This window comes from Ammospiza nelsoni, chromosome 6 (assembly GCF_027579445.1).
Source record: "Ammospiza nelsoni isolate bAmmNel1 chromosome 6, bAmmNel1.pri, whole genome shotgun sequence".
In the NCBI taxonomy this organism is placed as follows: Eukaryota; Metazoa; Chordata; class Aves; order Passeriformes; family Passerellidae; genus Ammospiza; species Ammospiza nelsoni.
The window spans coordinates 41,245,239-41,258,346 of record NC_080638.1 but is presented as its reverse complement, the minus strand read 5'-3'; the positions used below and the strand labels follow the sequence as shown (position 1 = coordinate 41,258,346).

The window sequence follows — 13,108 nt, the reverse complement described above, 5'->3', positions numbered from 1 at the left end:
GATCACTGCAGAAGAGGATGAATCTGATAATGTGGCCTGCTGTGTAATAAATATTAGGTTGAGAAAAGTATTTTCTGTGTTGCAGAGGTAAAATATTCTAGGTAAATCACTATTAAGACATTGGCATTCACTCAAGTACCTAGGAAAGAAATACTAATTAACAGCCTCTAATACTGTCTACAGTCATTTACTTCCACAATGCCTTCATTTTCTCCCTAATCAGCATTGCTATTCTGACTTTGCTGTTGTCCTATTAAAATCCATTGTATCCTTCTTTTAGAAATTCTAAAATCCATCTTCTCCTGTAACAAAAGCAGTCTATTATCAAGGTTACCTGCTCCCTGAGGTACTGCAGGACTATTCCTGCACTTTCTCCAGATTATCTTCTACACACCTGTATGATCTTTTCATTTGTGTGCAAACATCTTTTCTAATTATCTACATTTCCAACAGCATTTTAACACAGATAGTTTTAAATAATTGAACTAGAAATACAAATCTTGTGTGTTCCTTTTCTAGTAATGAACTGCCTTTTTTAGATCAAGCTGCAGATGCTATTTGATTGTAATTTACCTGCCTCATCTCACTGCTGTTTCTGCTTTCCACTCATTCTTTTTATTTAATATTTCATATAAAGATAAACTAAATAATGTATCTTCTATGTTATACAAAAGTAGAGTCTAAAGTATCTCATAATAAATTTCTTTAGACTATTAAAATATAATTTTATAGTCAACACTTTGAAGACTATTAAAGTTTCTTGCTCAGAAAGCACTGAAATCTATATTCTGAAAGCTATCTAATATGCTACAGTCCAAAAATTGTTTTTAAATGGCCTAACTACCTCTGAAAATTTGGCCCTGTGACTTCCACTCTGAGGGGTTTTTTTTCCTCTCGATGTCAAGAAAAAGGCTCCAATCCACTTCCATGTCCGTTTTGGAAAGTGGCAGCCTGCCTTTCCAAAGGAAGTGTCTCACATCTTTCTATATCTTTATGTATAAATGCCTCCAGGGCTCCTGCTGATGAACTTTATCTGGTAATTTGATGTCTGAGTATTGCATTTTGGCTCGTGTGCTGGCTGCCTCACATCTGACAAGCTGAGCATGCCAGAACCCCGCCCTACCTATTCCTCCAGGGTAAGCTGACACTGCTTGCCTTGGAGGGTTATAATTAGCAATAAAGTTGTATCTGAGTTGGTATCTGAAAATCAGGCACATGAATCTCCATCATGGTCCACCCTCTGTGATCCTATAATGAATGCAACATCAGCTGCAGAGATTTTGCCTTTTTAATCAAAACTCACTGTGCTAGGTGAAAATGCACCTCCTTGTATGATCATGGACTTTCACAAGAGCATCCTCTAGAAAACATAAATCTGCTTTTCAACAAGAGAGGGCTTTAGGAGGTAATAAGATTTTTTTTTTCCATGAGAACTGTGTCTAAATGCTGAAAGATCAACACAAAAACAAATCTTAAAATCAATTTAAAAATTCCTCATTTTTGTCACACAAACATTCAGGTGCAAATAGATACCTCACTACAATCTTATGTCCCAATTCACAGCTTATAATATACTTAATGCTGCTTGGACTTTGAATTTCCAGTGTAAGCCATAAGTATCTCTAAAGTCCTGCTCACTCCCACACTTCTTATGCAGATAGCAATGAACCATAGAGTAAGTAAACTTTTCATAATCTGGCTGCAGATATTTTTACTTTTTAATACTGGGAAGTTTGCTTTACAATACTCTTATAAGGAAATATACCTGGGGAGTGCTACTGTCACAATAGACATTATATACTTGTTTGGTAAAGATGGATAGGGCTCCATTAATGACTGAACAAAATAAATCCCACTGCACTGAGCAAAGTTAATTCTGACTTCTTGACCTTAGCAGTATCAAAATTTATTTCCACTCATTCTTCTTTTGATACAATACACAAAGATCTAACAGTATAGTCTAGTTCATGTACAAAGTCAGTATATAGTGTACCAACTTTTTGAAAAAGTTAAAGTACCTCACACCAAGCCACACAGCTAGATTCTTATGTTAGATTTAGAACTTACTGGAATCCTGTGATCAGCTCAGTTCAGTATCCACCTACCAAAGAAACAAAAGATTACCATGGATTTGTCCCATCCATTTGGACAAAAAGCAATCACAAAACATGGGTGTTTTTTTCTCTCATGTCAACTTATTGATATCCAGTTTTTCAAAAATTTTTCTCCCTGAAAAACATGGAAAAGATCAATCTATTAGAAGAAAATTTCAAAGGCATATCTTTAATGGATTCCGTATGTGTAAAGCAGGTTTAAAATTCTAGCTCTGCATTGCTCTTACTCAGCTTTTCATAGCACATAAATTTAAAAAATAAACATAAGCACAGACTTGTGTTTTCAACTTCTAAATCTATGGCTCTCTAAAGTAAATAGAACAAACCCAATGACTTCTGTTAGTGGTTGTAAATAGGGAGGGGGAGGCCTTGTACGAACATTAACTAGTTTCAAATACATTGTCCTTTCCTTATCTCTCCTTCATACATAAAAGGGTCAATACACAATTTTCTCTCTCAGTTCCAGTCTCTCCCTTCTCCAGGCAAGAAGATTCCTTGGACCTCAATTACAGATTTCACCCTGGTTTTTCAGGGAGTGTTTCTGCTCTATCATCTTTGAGATAGCCTGGACAAAGCATTCCAACTGACTGTGTGTCACCAAGTTATTCAGTAGCCAATCCATCCTAAACAAACACTTTTCTGAGGTTTAGGATCACGTTAATCTCTCACCAAGGATGTATGAAAGCTTCAAATTCTATGGCTTAAAATCCAAGTGCTCAGGCACTGCTGCAGTTGGTAGGTACAGATGTCTAGCATGAGGCTGAAGATCTGCAATCCTGGCTACATCCTGCAGCATGTGTAGCTCTAATTTAATTTAAACTGCATCCTAACAAAAATTCTGAGATACACTTGTAAATCTGAGAACTTGTTTTACTCCCTATAAAATGTAATCCTGTCAATCAGTACTGCACTGCATGTGATCCTGTTTTCAATATGTCAGTGTCTGTTTCATGTAATTAATTTTTAGATTATTAGAAAGCTTGAAGAAAATGGCCTCTAATACTGTCTACAGTCATTTACTTTCAAAATGCCTTCATTTTCTCCTAATAATTATTAAAATGAAACTATAGAAGCATATCTGTACTGGAAGTTCTCTATAAAATTCCATATGACATGGCAGAATATGCAAATAACTCTTTGAGTTTACCTTTAGTTTAATCCATAGAAATAAGGACCAAAAAATGATAACCTAGTTGAAATTAGGTTTCCACAAAGTCATTGCTAATTTATAAGATACTGAAACTCATACAGTTATTCTTACTACAGAAATTCCAAATCCAAAAAATATTATCATACAAAGGACTTTTTAGGCATCTGTCTAGGAAGATGGACACTAGTTTTCAGTTTCCATACCAACAGCACTTATGTGCTTCCTCTAGGTCTCTGTGCACATTATTTGTGCTATTTCTGTTGCTTTTGAACATTTTGATTTGGGGAAATTGCTTCTTTGATGCACATGCCTCTATATTTTTTTGTTATTGGCAGTTTGGGCCTTTTTCTTTTAATGCTTTCTACTGGATATGATCTCCTGGTTCACATCACAAAGCATTTATATAGAATCTATGTTTTTCACTCTGTCCATCTCTCAAGCTCTCATTTCTAGTAGTTGCTGCAGTTTTTTGATCCCCACCATACTTGGTGGGTGCTGAGTTTTATCATTCTCTCTCACAGATTTTCTGGTCATGTACTGTAAGGCCATTTTGTGTTTCCACTTTATCCTGCAGCTGTCTGCTACAGATGGTGGTGCAGTGCTGAGGAAGTTTAGAAAAGGAGAAAAAATAACAGATACAGAAAGAAAATTGGCCTTCTGGAAAAAGGTCCAGGATCCTTTGTACTAGATAGGCTGAAAGCAAGCACTGGCACTTGAGCAAGAAAATAGTTTCCTACTAGCTGACTTCATCAATGTCAGAGGATCAGACCTTTTATCTTCTTATTCAATAAATTAGATGTTAAAATAACTGAATTTTCGTTTCCATTTTCAGGGGTTTTATTCTAACTGTAAAAGGGATTTGCTTGGTACTTGGATTTAGAAAAGTAGGAATAAGGGTAAAGTGAAAGAATCTGTGATAGAGCAAATAGGGGCCACAGCATACGGCTTCTTTTCCACTATGTTCTGAGCAGAGTTTGGCTCCGTTTTCTCTAAAGCCGCCCCCAAGGAGCCAAACCCAGCACGTTCGCTCTCAGCTTTCTCCCTTTCCGAGCTGAACGAGCGCTCCAGCCTCTCCTTAGCCATGGCCTGCTGAAGGCCCCGATCGCCGTGCCGTGCCGTGCCGTGCCGTGCCGTGCCGTGCCGTGCCGCTCCGCCGTTCAGCGCTCCCTGGCGAAGGAGCAGGGGGGAGCCCCGGCGGGATGGAGCGGGCGGCGGGGGCGGCACGGGGCTCGTCCCGGCAGCCCGGCCCGCCTGGCGCCTTCCCGCCCGCGGGGGGCGCTGCCGCCCCACACCACGGCTCCGGCGAGACGGGCGCTGCCTGCGGGGAGCTCGCGCCGTGCCTTGCCGTGCTGAGCCGAGCCGAGCCGAGCCGAGCCGTGCCGTGCCGGCCGTCGGGAGCCGGCTGCCGGTGGCCGCGGGCCGGGCGCGGTGTCGGGGCCCGGCGGGCGGGCCTGACTCCCGTTCCCCCGGAGCCCGGGCGGCGCGCGCCCGCCACGCGCAACTCCCGCGACGGGCGGCGCGTCACGTGGGCGGGCGGTGACGCGGCGCGCGGGGCCGGCGGGATGCGGCGGCGCGAGCGGCCGGTGAGCGCGCGCAGCCGGCGGGGGCGGGGGGAGGGGCGCGGCAGCGTCCGCGCGCTGCCATGGACACCGCGCGCCCGCCGTCCCGTTCCCTCCCCACCCCCACCCTCATCCCCCCGGTGCCAACGGCGCCGGGATCGGGAGCGCCGCTCCCGGGCTGGGTGAACGCCCCGAGCCGTGCTCGGTCCCGATGTCCCGGGAGGGCGCTCCGCTGGGTGCGAGGCCGGGCAGGCGGCGGGAGACGCGAAAGCTGCGCCGGCGTCCCCGTTATCCCTAGGGGCGGGCGGGAGGACGCCCCGTCCCGGTCGAGTGATAGCGCTGGCGGCCGGTGAGGCGGGGACGGGCGGTCCTGCGGGTGTTCCTGCCCAGCGGCACCGCGGCCGGCTCCGGGCAGGGCTGCGGGACCCGGGCACGGGGCGGACCGCGGGGGCTTTTGCCAGGACAGGGGGAAGGAAGGTAGGGAGGGGTTCGGGCGTGCCCGGGGCGGCGGTTTCGGTCGCGGCTGAGGGAAATGGAGCGAGGCAGGACGCGCTGGCGCCGGGATGCGCGGCAGGGACGGAGCCCACAGCCCCGTGTCCGGCGCGTTCCCGGGAGCACGCAGAGCCCGGGGCCCCGAGGCTGCCGGCAGCCAAGGTCTGTTTTCCAGGAATAGCGGCCGCGCCAGGGAAAGGGAAGGGAAGCGCCGTTAGAGCCCCTGCGCGGGGCCCGCTCCGCCGGGTAGCGGCTCCCTGGAAATTAGCCTGGGGCTAATTAAAGAGCAAAATTGAAAACCCACTTGGCCAGAAATGTGAATAAATAAATAATGGGTATTTGGAGCCTCAGTATGGGGGAAGAACGATTAAAACTTCCGATAACGGATGTTTGTGAGTTGGTTCTACTTTTCCCCCTGGAGTTTGAAGCTCTAGAGCCAGCATTTTACGGAAAACATATGTGCGCATGTTCCACTATTTTTATGGAAATATTGGGAAATTTTGCCTTTGAATTCAGTTATTCCTTCTATAGTGTTTTCTAAACAGCGTGCTTTTAAGAAGTTTAAGTTTTTGTCGAAACAATTCATACAGCTATTTTTTTCAATAGCTAAAAGTAACTCAGAAAAAAATGTAATAACTTTTTTTTTTTCCCTGGGGAAAGAAAGGTTAAAAAGTATTTATTTAGTCATGAGTGTTAAGTGTTAAAGCTCTCATCTGGGAAATAGATTTTGTGACCATAAGAGCTGCTCATCTGGAAAATAGATTTTGTTACTGTTTGAGCACAGAAGAGTTTCCATTCTGAATGATTTCTGGTGTGCTTCAGCATGGAAGAATATTAATTGAATTATGTAGTTTTATTTGTTTCCTAAAATAGTTATTTTTGTGAAATATAATTTCTATTTATAATTATTTTTGAATATTTTTGTGTACCTCCAAATATCTCCCAATATTATGTTAGGAAACAGAAGTGAAATTCCTGTGTATCTCTGATGCACTGCTTCTCCCTCCCCTCCGATCACACTCGTTTTTACAGGGAGATGGTTCTGTTGTGTGGTTTGTGTTTTGCATGTTATTTTGTCAGAAATAGTCAAGTATAGAATATTTCTTGTCTTGAAAATTACCAGTGTTTCTGTGTATGGTGAGCTCTAAATAAGGTTGTGTTTTGCTGTCTTAAGGTTAGTTATTATTATGGTGCAGTTTTTACTTTTGTTGTTTAGGGAGACTTTGGTTGCTGGGGTTTTTTCCTTCTTTTTCATGCTTTCAGTCTTGGAGGTCTCTATGCAACATCCCAGTATTTCTGGATCATACAGTTTGCATACCTCCCAAATTTTTTATCTTGGATGTTTTTCATGTGGTACCTACAATCTGCTGTGTACAGATGGCATTTACACGTGTTTCTCTGCTCTGGGAAATGAGTGTTCTGTGCTGTTTTGCTGGCTCAGGCCCCAGCGGTGTTGAGGTCAGCTGCAGCGTTTGTGTAAATGTTTTACTAACGTGATCTCAAGTTAACTTTCAACTTCTTGAAATTCATCCTGCGTAGTTATATAATCGTGTTTCACTGCTTGCATTGAGTAATGATAAACTCAAATTTGAATAAAACAACTGGATTGGTATTTGATGTGCCTCCATGACCTCATGACTTGCCTGATGCATAGTCCATCCTGTTAGCTGGAGCCGCGGTGACAGAGTGCAGGTGCAGTGTCCCTTGCTTGGTGCTCTGGAGGTGCTTTCCTTAGGAGTCCCTGGAGTGGAATAGCTGCTGTTGCTTCCATCCTGCTTCAGGTGTGTGCTAACGTGTTCGTGGTCAGTGCTGATTATTGCTGCTCCTTCTCAAGGACACTAACTGAGCCTAGTGATAGGGAGCCACGGGCTTTGCCTCGCTGACCTGCTCGATTGCATTAATAACCTTGTGCTCACACAACAATTACCCTGTCTTCTCCTTTCTGTTTATTCTTCATTTTCTCCACCCTGTTGAGTTCTGATACCAGCTAGAACTTTTAAGTTGTTTGAGAGGAGCTGTTTTGAAAATGTTTTTCCTTCTCAGTAACCTATGTCTTGTCTATTTCTACCCTGATTTTTTTCTTCCATACTTTCGATTCTGTCTTTCCACATTTTTTCCATTTCCATTTTTGGTATGCTCTGCTGACTTCTCTCTCTTGCTCTGATTTCTTACTCTTATCTGTTGTCATTCTTCTTGTGGACATTGTTTTGCTGGTGTGCTTGATTAAATGGACTTCACCAGTCATTGAAGGGGCTCAGTGTGTGCTTTTCACCATGGGATTTTATTTTTCCTCTCCCTCATTCATTCTTAATGAGGGAGAGGAAAAATAAAATCCCATGGTGATTGGTTGTAAGTTTGTTGTTTAGTTGGGATTTTATTTGTCCTTAGAGGTATAAAAGGAGAAAGAAAAAAAGTCAGGGGAAATGTAGAAAACAGAAAGTGGTGTATATCTGAGAAGGGATAGAGAGGAGAAGCTTTGTGAGGGAATTTCATGTGAGACTAAGGTTCTCATAGGTCTGGTAAGGAAAGTATGAGTTAATGATGGCAGTTGCTCAGATATTTTCGGATCATCAGAGATTCTGAGGCTTACATAACTGTCACATGTGCTGTTTGTAATAGGACTCTAGAGTTTGTTCTTAAGACAGGTGCTTGGGTTGCATTTGTGATAGTTCATTAAACAAAATCCTTACATTGCATAGAATAACACCTCTTTGAACCTGCTGGAAGGTGGCTCTCACTAAGGCACCTTATGTTCTGTTAAAAGAGTGCAGCTGCTTGGATTTTCAGTGGCCCTCCTTCCTGTGATGAAGCAAACCTGGGTAACGCCAGCTGCATCTTAGTACAAATCCATGGCCACAAAAGTGTCAAACTGCTTGGCACTTCTCATCAAGCCTCTTCAGGAGAGCACTTTTGTTACAGAACTACCTATTTACTCCTTTCCACGTAAAATGTGTGTACTTTAGAAATTACTGCAGCTGGAGTTCAGGGCTGTTGTCTGCTGGTGGAATTGTGGTCAGTTCTTTTCAGAGTGTGCTTCTAAGGCAGAGAGGATCAGGAGTCTCTGCCTGCATTTCTGCATTTGTTTGAAACAGCAGGATAAAAATAAAGGTCACAGCAGGCAGGCGAGGTTACCCATCTGCAGTGGGCTGTGCACTTTGTGACTCTAGACAGAGCAGAATGCTGGCATTACAGAGGTGTCTGAGAAATGTGATTTTTTTTTTTTTTGCTGGGGATGGGTAAAAGTTAATCTCCCTTTGCTGTAACTGGGGACAAAGGTGAAGAATGGAAATAATAAAAGTCTTACAAGGGCTGAGTCTGGGATAAAAGGAAGTGGAGTATAAGTGAGCTTTTTGGGTGTGGGAGAAAGATGTGAGGAAATAGAGGCTATGGTAAACACACATAGAAAGGAAAGGAGAGGATTTAGGAATGAATACCTGTAGGATAGAGACAGCAAGTGAAGATTTCAAGAGACTGAACACGGTGGGGCTGAGCAGATTGCTAAAAGGCAGTCAAGTGTAAGAGCAAGCAGTGGGCAGGGGTCTTGGGCACAGCTGATGAGCAGCCATATAAAGTAAAATCTGCAGTGCTGTGGGTGGATGCATGTGTTACCAAGTGTCTGGGAAGTGATAAGGAGCTGTTTGCACCTTCTGTGTGCAGAGTGCTCTGTGTGTGGGTTGGTGCAGGCAACACTGCATATGGTGGGACATCTGGGCACATGCTCTTTTCTGCTGTTAAAGATGCCCAGAAATTGTCCTTCTTTTTAGCTGGGCACCCCATGATTTCTGGGCCCATGTCTTTTATTAGCATATCTTAGGAAAGATACATGCAATGGGATAGGTGTTAAGGGACAATGTAGTTGTATCTTGATATCCAATACTGTGTAACACAGCTGTGGGACACTTGTTAAAAGCTCTGTAAGCAGCCTCAGTGTTTGGGGCAACTGCTTTAGGTTTGTGAGAGTGTGTGGGTTTTGCTATGATTGATTTTTTTGTTGTTGTTGTTTATAATTCTAAAAATAAAAACCAAACCAAAAAGACAGAAAAGAAAAATATGAAAAAATACGGCGAGGCAGAGCTCAGGTGCACTTCAGTTCTGCCCCTCTGGTGCAGCTCAGGCTTTTCTCAGAGATGGGGATGCTGCTGGAAGGACATGCCTTCATTCTCTCTGTGTGCTAATCTCTCCCAGCAGCTGTTCTTAGCCCAAGATGAAATTCTCTTTGTTTGTGACTCTGAATAATACTTGTGTTCTGCCACAGCATCTCAAGTGTGCAAATGTTAAAGTGATTCTGCCCAGAGTTCCCCTCTGGCACCGCTGTTTTTCAGATAATATTTGGGCTTTTGGGAGGAGGTACTGCAGACTCTGAATATTTAAATTCTGCAAGACAAGAGAAAGAAATTGTCTAAAAGTGAAAACTAGAAATACTGGAAACCAAACTATTCCTTTTCTTCTGCGCTTGGGAAATGGAGAGACTTTACCATGAAAGAACAAATTAGTTTCATGTAATTGTAGCACTAAGTGCAATAAACTCTTTTGGGTGAGGTGTTGGAAAGCACCTAAAGGGAGAATTTATGTGTACAGAATTATTTATTTATTTTCTTTTTTAACAGAGTTTTAAAGGAGAGAGAGCTCTTGGTAATTTTCATTCTTTCTTCTTTTTTTTTTTTTTTTTTTTTTTCAACTCTTCAGGACCTTCTGCAGCCCTGTGATTGCTAATACGTGCTTGGCAGCCTCAAGGGGTCCATCTTGACAGCCTCAAGATGGCATCTTCCAGACTTCCCATCCTTATAGCATTGGCATTTTCCTCTTTGCCCTTTGTTCTTTCACATTCAAACAAGGAAATGTGGTTTAAGGAGTTCTTTCCATCTGATGTGTGCCCTATAAATGCCAAAGCGAACACTTTTTATGGCATCATGTTTGATGCAGGAAGCACTGGAACCCGTATTCATATTTACACCTTTGTGCAGAGGAGCCCAGGTGAGACCCCCATGTGTGTTGACTTAGGTTCCAACTTCTCAAAACAGTTTTGGTTTTTTGCCAGCTCAGCATTTGGGAGCAGCTGAAGATTTCTACAGTTTGTCCTTCAAATGGTCCTCCTGCAGGTGTTTGTTGTCCATTTGTCATGGTGTTTTGCTGTGTTCATACCTTTTTTGTAGGTCTTTTGAGTCTCAGAGATACAATTCTGGGTATACTGGAGAATTCTGAATTTTCAAACATTTTCATCTATGCAGCTGCTTAAAAGGAATATCTCATTGAGATGAAAAGATACTTAGGCTGGTTTTGTCAGGTTGCATGTTACCTTAAATTTTATTACAAGATACTTGAATTCTGCATATGTTTATGTCACATTTTGTAGCAAATTAAAATCAGTAAATTAGAGAGCTATTAAGTACTGAAGGTCAGAGCCATTTCCAGGAGAAGTGTGCTGAGATGCACCACACTCCAGTGTATCTGGTGCTCACATGGTGCAGAGGTGCCCAATTTTGGCTGCACGTGTGACAGGATGGATTCAGGAGGATGAAGTAGCTTGGGTACAGTGAGCCAGCGGGTTTGCAAAGGTTGGGGGTTGCTTGCTGGGACACAGTGCTTGTCTGTCTTTGCATGACTTCATCCATGGTTTGGAAGGACTGGTACAAGGTCCAGATGTGTTGGACTCAGCCTGGATTGCAGTGTGCAATACCCAGGGACAGCTTCTACACCCAAACTGCTCTGGGAGCAGTGGGCAAACTTGTTTGGCTTCTCAGCCAAGTACTTGAGCACAGTCAGCTCTGTTCTATCTCAGTTGGATGAATCACCTAAGGATAATTGGAAATTGATGGTGTGTGTCTTAATATGCACTAGTATTTCACAATTTGTGTAAGGACAGAAAGGGAAAGAAATTTATTAAGAATAAGTGACAGTTATGCTGCATTATTGTAACTTACCGTGGTTCACAAATGCTAAATGAACATAATTTTAATTACAACAACATGTTTATTAATAAATTGTTTGTGAACTTGGAGGGTACAAGGGCAAGTTTCTGCTAAATATGTTCCTGATATGAAGGAACAAGTCTTGTTTCAGGAGGGGACTAATCTTGTTTGCAAGGAGAATCAAGGATAGTCACTTTCACTTTGGAAATTAAAGATTAAGATGTGAGTTGTTGACTGTATCATGTAATGTTTTGTTTGTGCAGAAAACCTTCCAGAGGTGGAAGGGGAAATCTTTGAGTCTGTGAAGCCAGGTCTGTCTGCATATGCTGATCAGCCTGAAAAGGTAGGACTGGCCTGCATTCCCTGGGGGTTGGTCGTGCTTCTGTTATAATCATTAGATTCTACCAGGTTCAAGTATTACTGATTGCAATTGCAAAAAGTCAAGAAGAAATGTGAAAGTTCTGCTGCTGTCTCTCTAAACCTGTTCCTCTACTTTTGTGAGTTAAGTTCAACATGGTGAAATAGGAGCTGGTGTTTTACATATTTCATCAGTGGAACAGTGGATTAATTAATTGCTTAAATGTTTATATAACTAGACTATATGCCTTTGAGAATTTCAAAGACAAAGTGGTTTTTGTCTCTAGCAGCATCCAAATTCAGTGTTTATTTCTTCTACAGCTACCCCAAATATGAGTAAATGCATACTCTGTCTGATTTAGAAATAATTTTCTTAGTTCTGAAGTAAGCTGTCATTTTCCAGACCCCCTGTGCTGACAGGAAGGTCTTTCACAAACTAAAGCAGGTGCCAGAGAAATGACAGATTAGATCCACTATTTTGTGTGCTTCAGCAGCCTTGAAGTTGCGGGCTAGAATTATAGGGATTTCAGGTTTCTCATTTTGCTCAGCTGGATTCCATGCTACAGGAATTTGAGTGTGACACTTCATGGAAGAGTGAATGGATTTGGGATTTTTTAAAAACTTTTATAAAATCACCTATGATTCCAGTAAAACTTGGTTTTGGGGTAGGAGAGGAGAACTCAGCCCAAAAGAAATTTCTAGGCGTTTCACAGGAGAATGTTTATTGCTACTGCCAAACTGTGATTGCTAGAGCAGTGGAAATAATTGAGAGCCAGCAGTGATGTCTGTACCTTGTGTGGTAACCATTGCACAGCTGGCATTTTAATTACAATAATTGCTATGGACACACTTGGAATTCCTATGTTGCATTTAGTGAAATCTACAGATTTTCCCCTTGCTTTGGTAGCCTCAGTCAGTAATTGCATCATTTAAGTTTCATCATACTGCAAGATGTTTAGGTTTGTCAGGTAATCTGTTCCCTCACCTCCCTCCATCCTTTCAAAAAAATACCTTCCACAAACAATGATATTTATCTTCCTTAAAATATATTTGTGAATACACCTTTCCTTCCAATGCAGACATTCTGTTTAATGTTCTACTGAGATGTATGGCATGGTTTTTGTACTTGTCTTGGGTGTGGGTATCTTCTGCTAGTGAATACTGCTCTCACAAGTTTTGAGGGGAAACTGAGAGGCCTATTCTCTGATGGGTGTAGAAGGAAACCATATAAAAAGCATATTTTTCCTTTTAGGGTGCTGAAAGCGTCAAAACATTGCTGGACATGGCTGTCGATGCTGTGCCACCTCATCTCTGGAAGAAGACCCCAGTGGTGTTGAAAGCCACAGCTGGACTTCGCTTGCTGTCAGAGGAGAAAGCTCAGGCTCTGCTGTCAGAGGTAGTACTGAGTTGTTTTGGGTGCACTGGTATTGTTCTCCCTGTTTCATCTTCTTATTTTTTAATTCAGTTCTCTATTCTGTTTAGCATAAGAGAATTCCATCTCTGAAAAGAGACTGTAATCCCACGATA

General features: G+C 42.6%; 1 protein-coding gene across 6 annotated transcripts in view; it reads left to right on the top strand.

Annotated features, from left to right (window-relative positions):
• The first annotated feature begins 4,824 nt into the window (after positions 1–4,824).
• The window catches only part of ENTPD5 (ectonucleoside triphosphate diphosphohydrolase 5 (inactive)), a 37,243-nt gene continuing 28,959 nt past the window's right edge, over positions 4,825–13,108 (top strand). For 2 of the 6 annotated variants that reach the window (XR_009418621.1, XR_009418620.1), the window contains exons 1-4: positions 5,352–7,096; positions 10,002–10,289; positions 11,488–11,567; positions 12,834–12,977. Coding sequence is in view for 4 of the 6 variants with exons in the window: in XM_059474550.1 (XP_059330533.1) it covers positions 10,073–10,289; positions 11,488–11,567; positions 12,834–12,977 (441 nt within the window). In the remaining 2 variants the exon portion in view is untranslated. The other 4 variants (XM_059474550.1, XM_059474548.1, XM_059474549.1 and 1 more) reach the window with 4 other exon arrangements.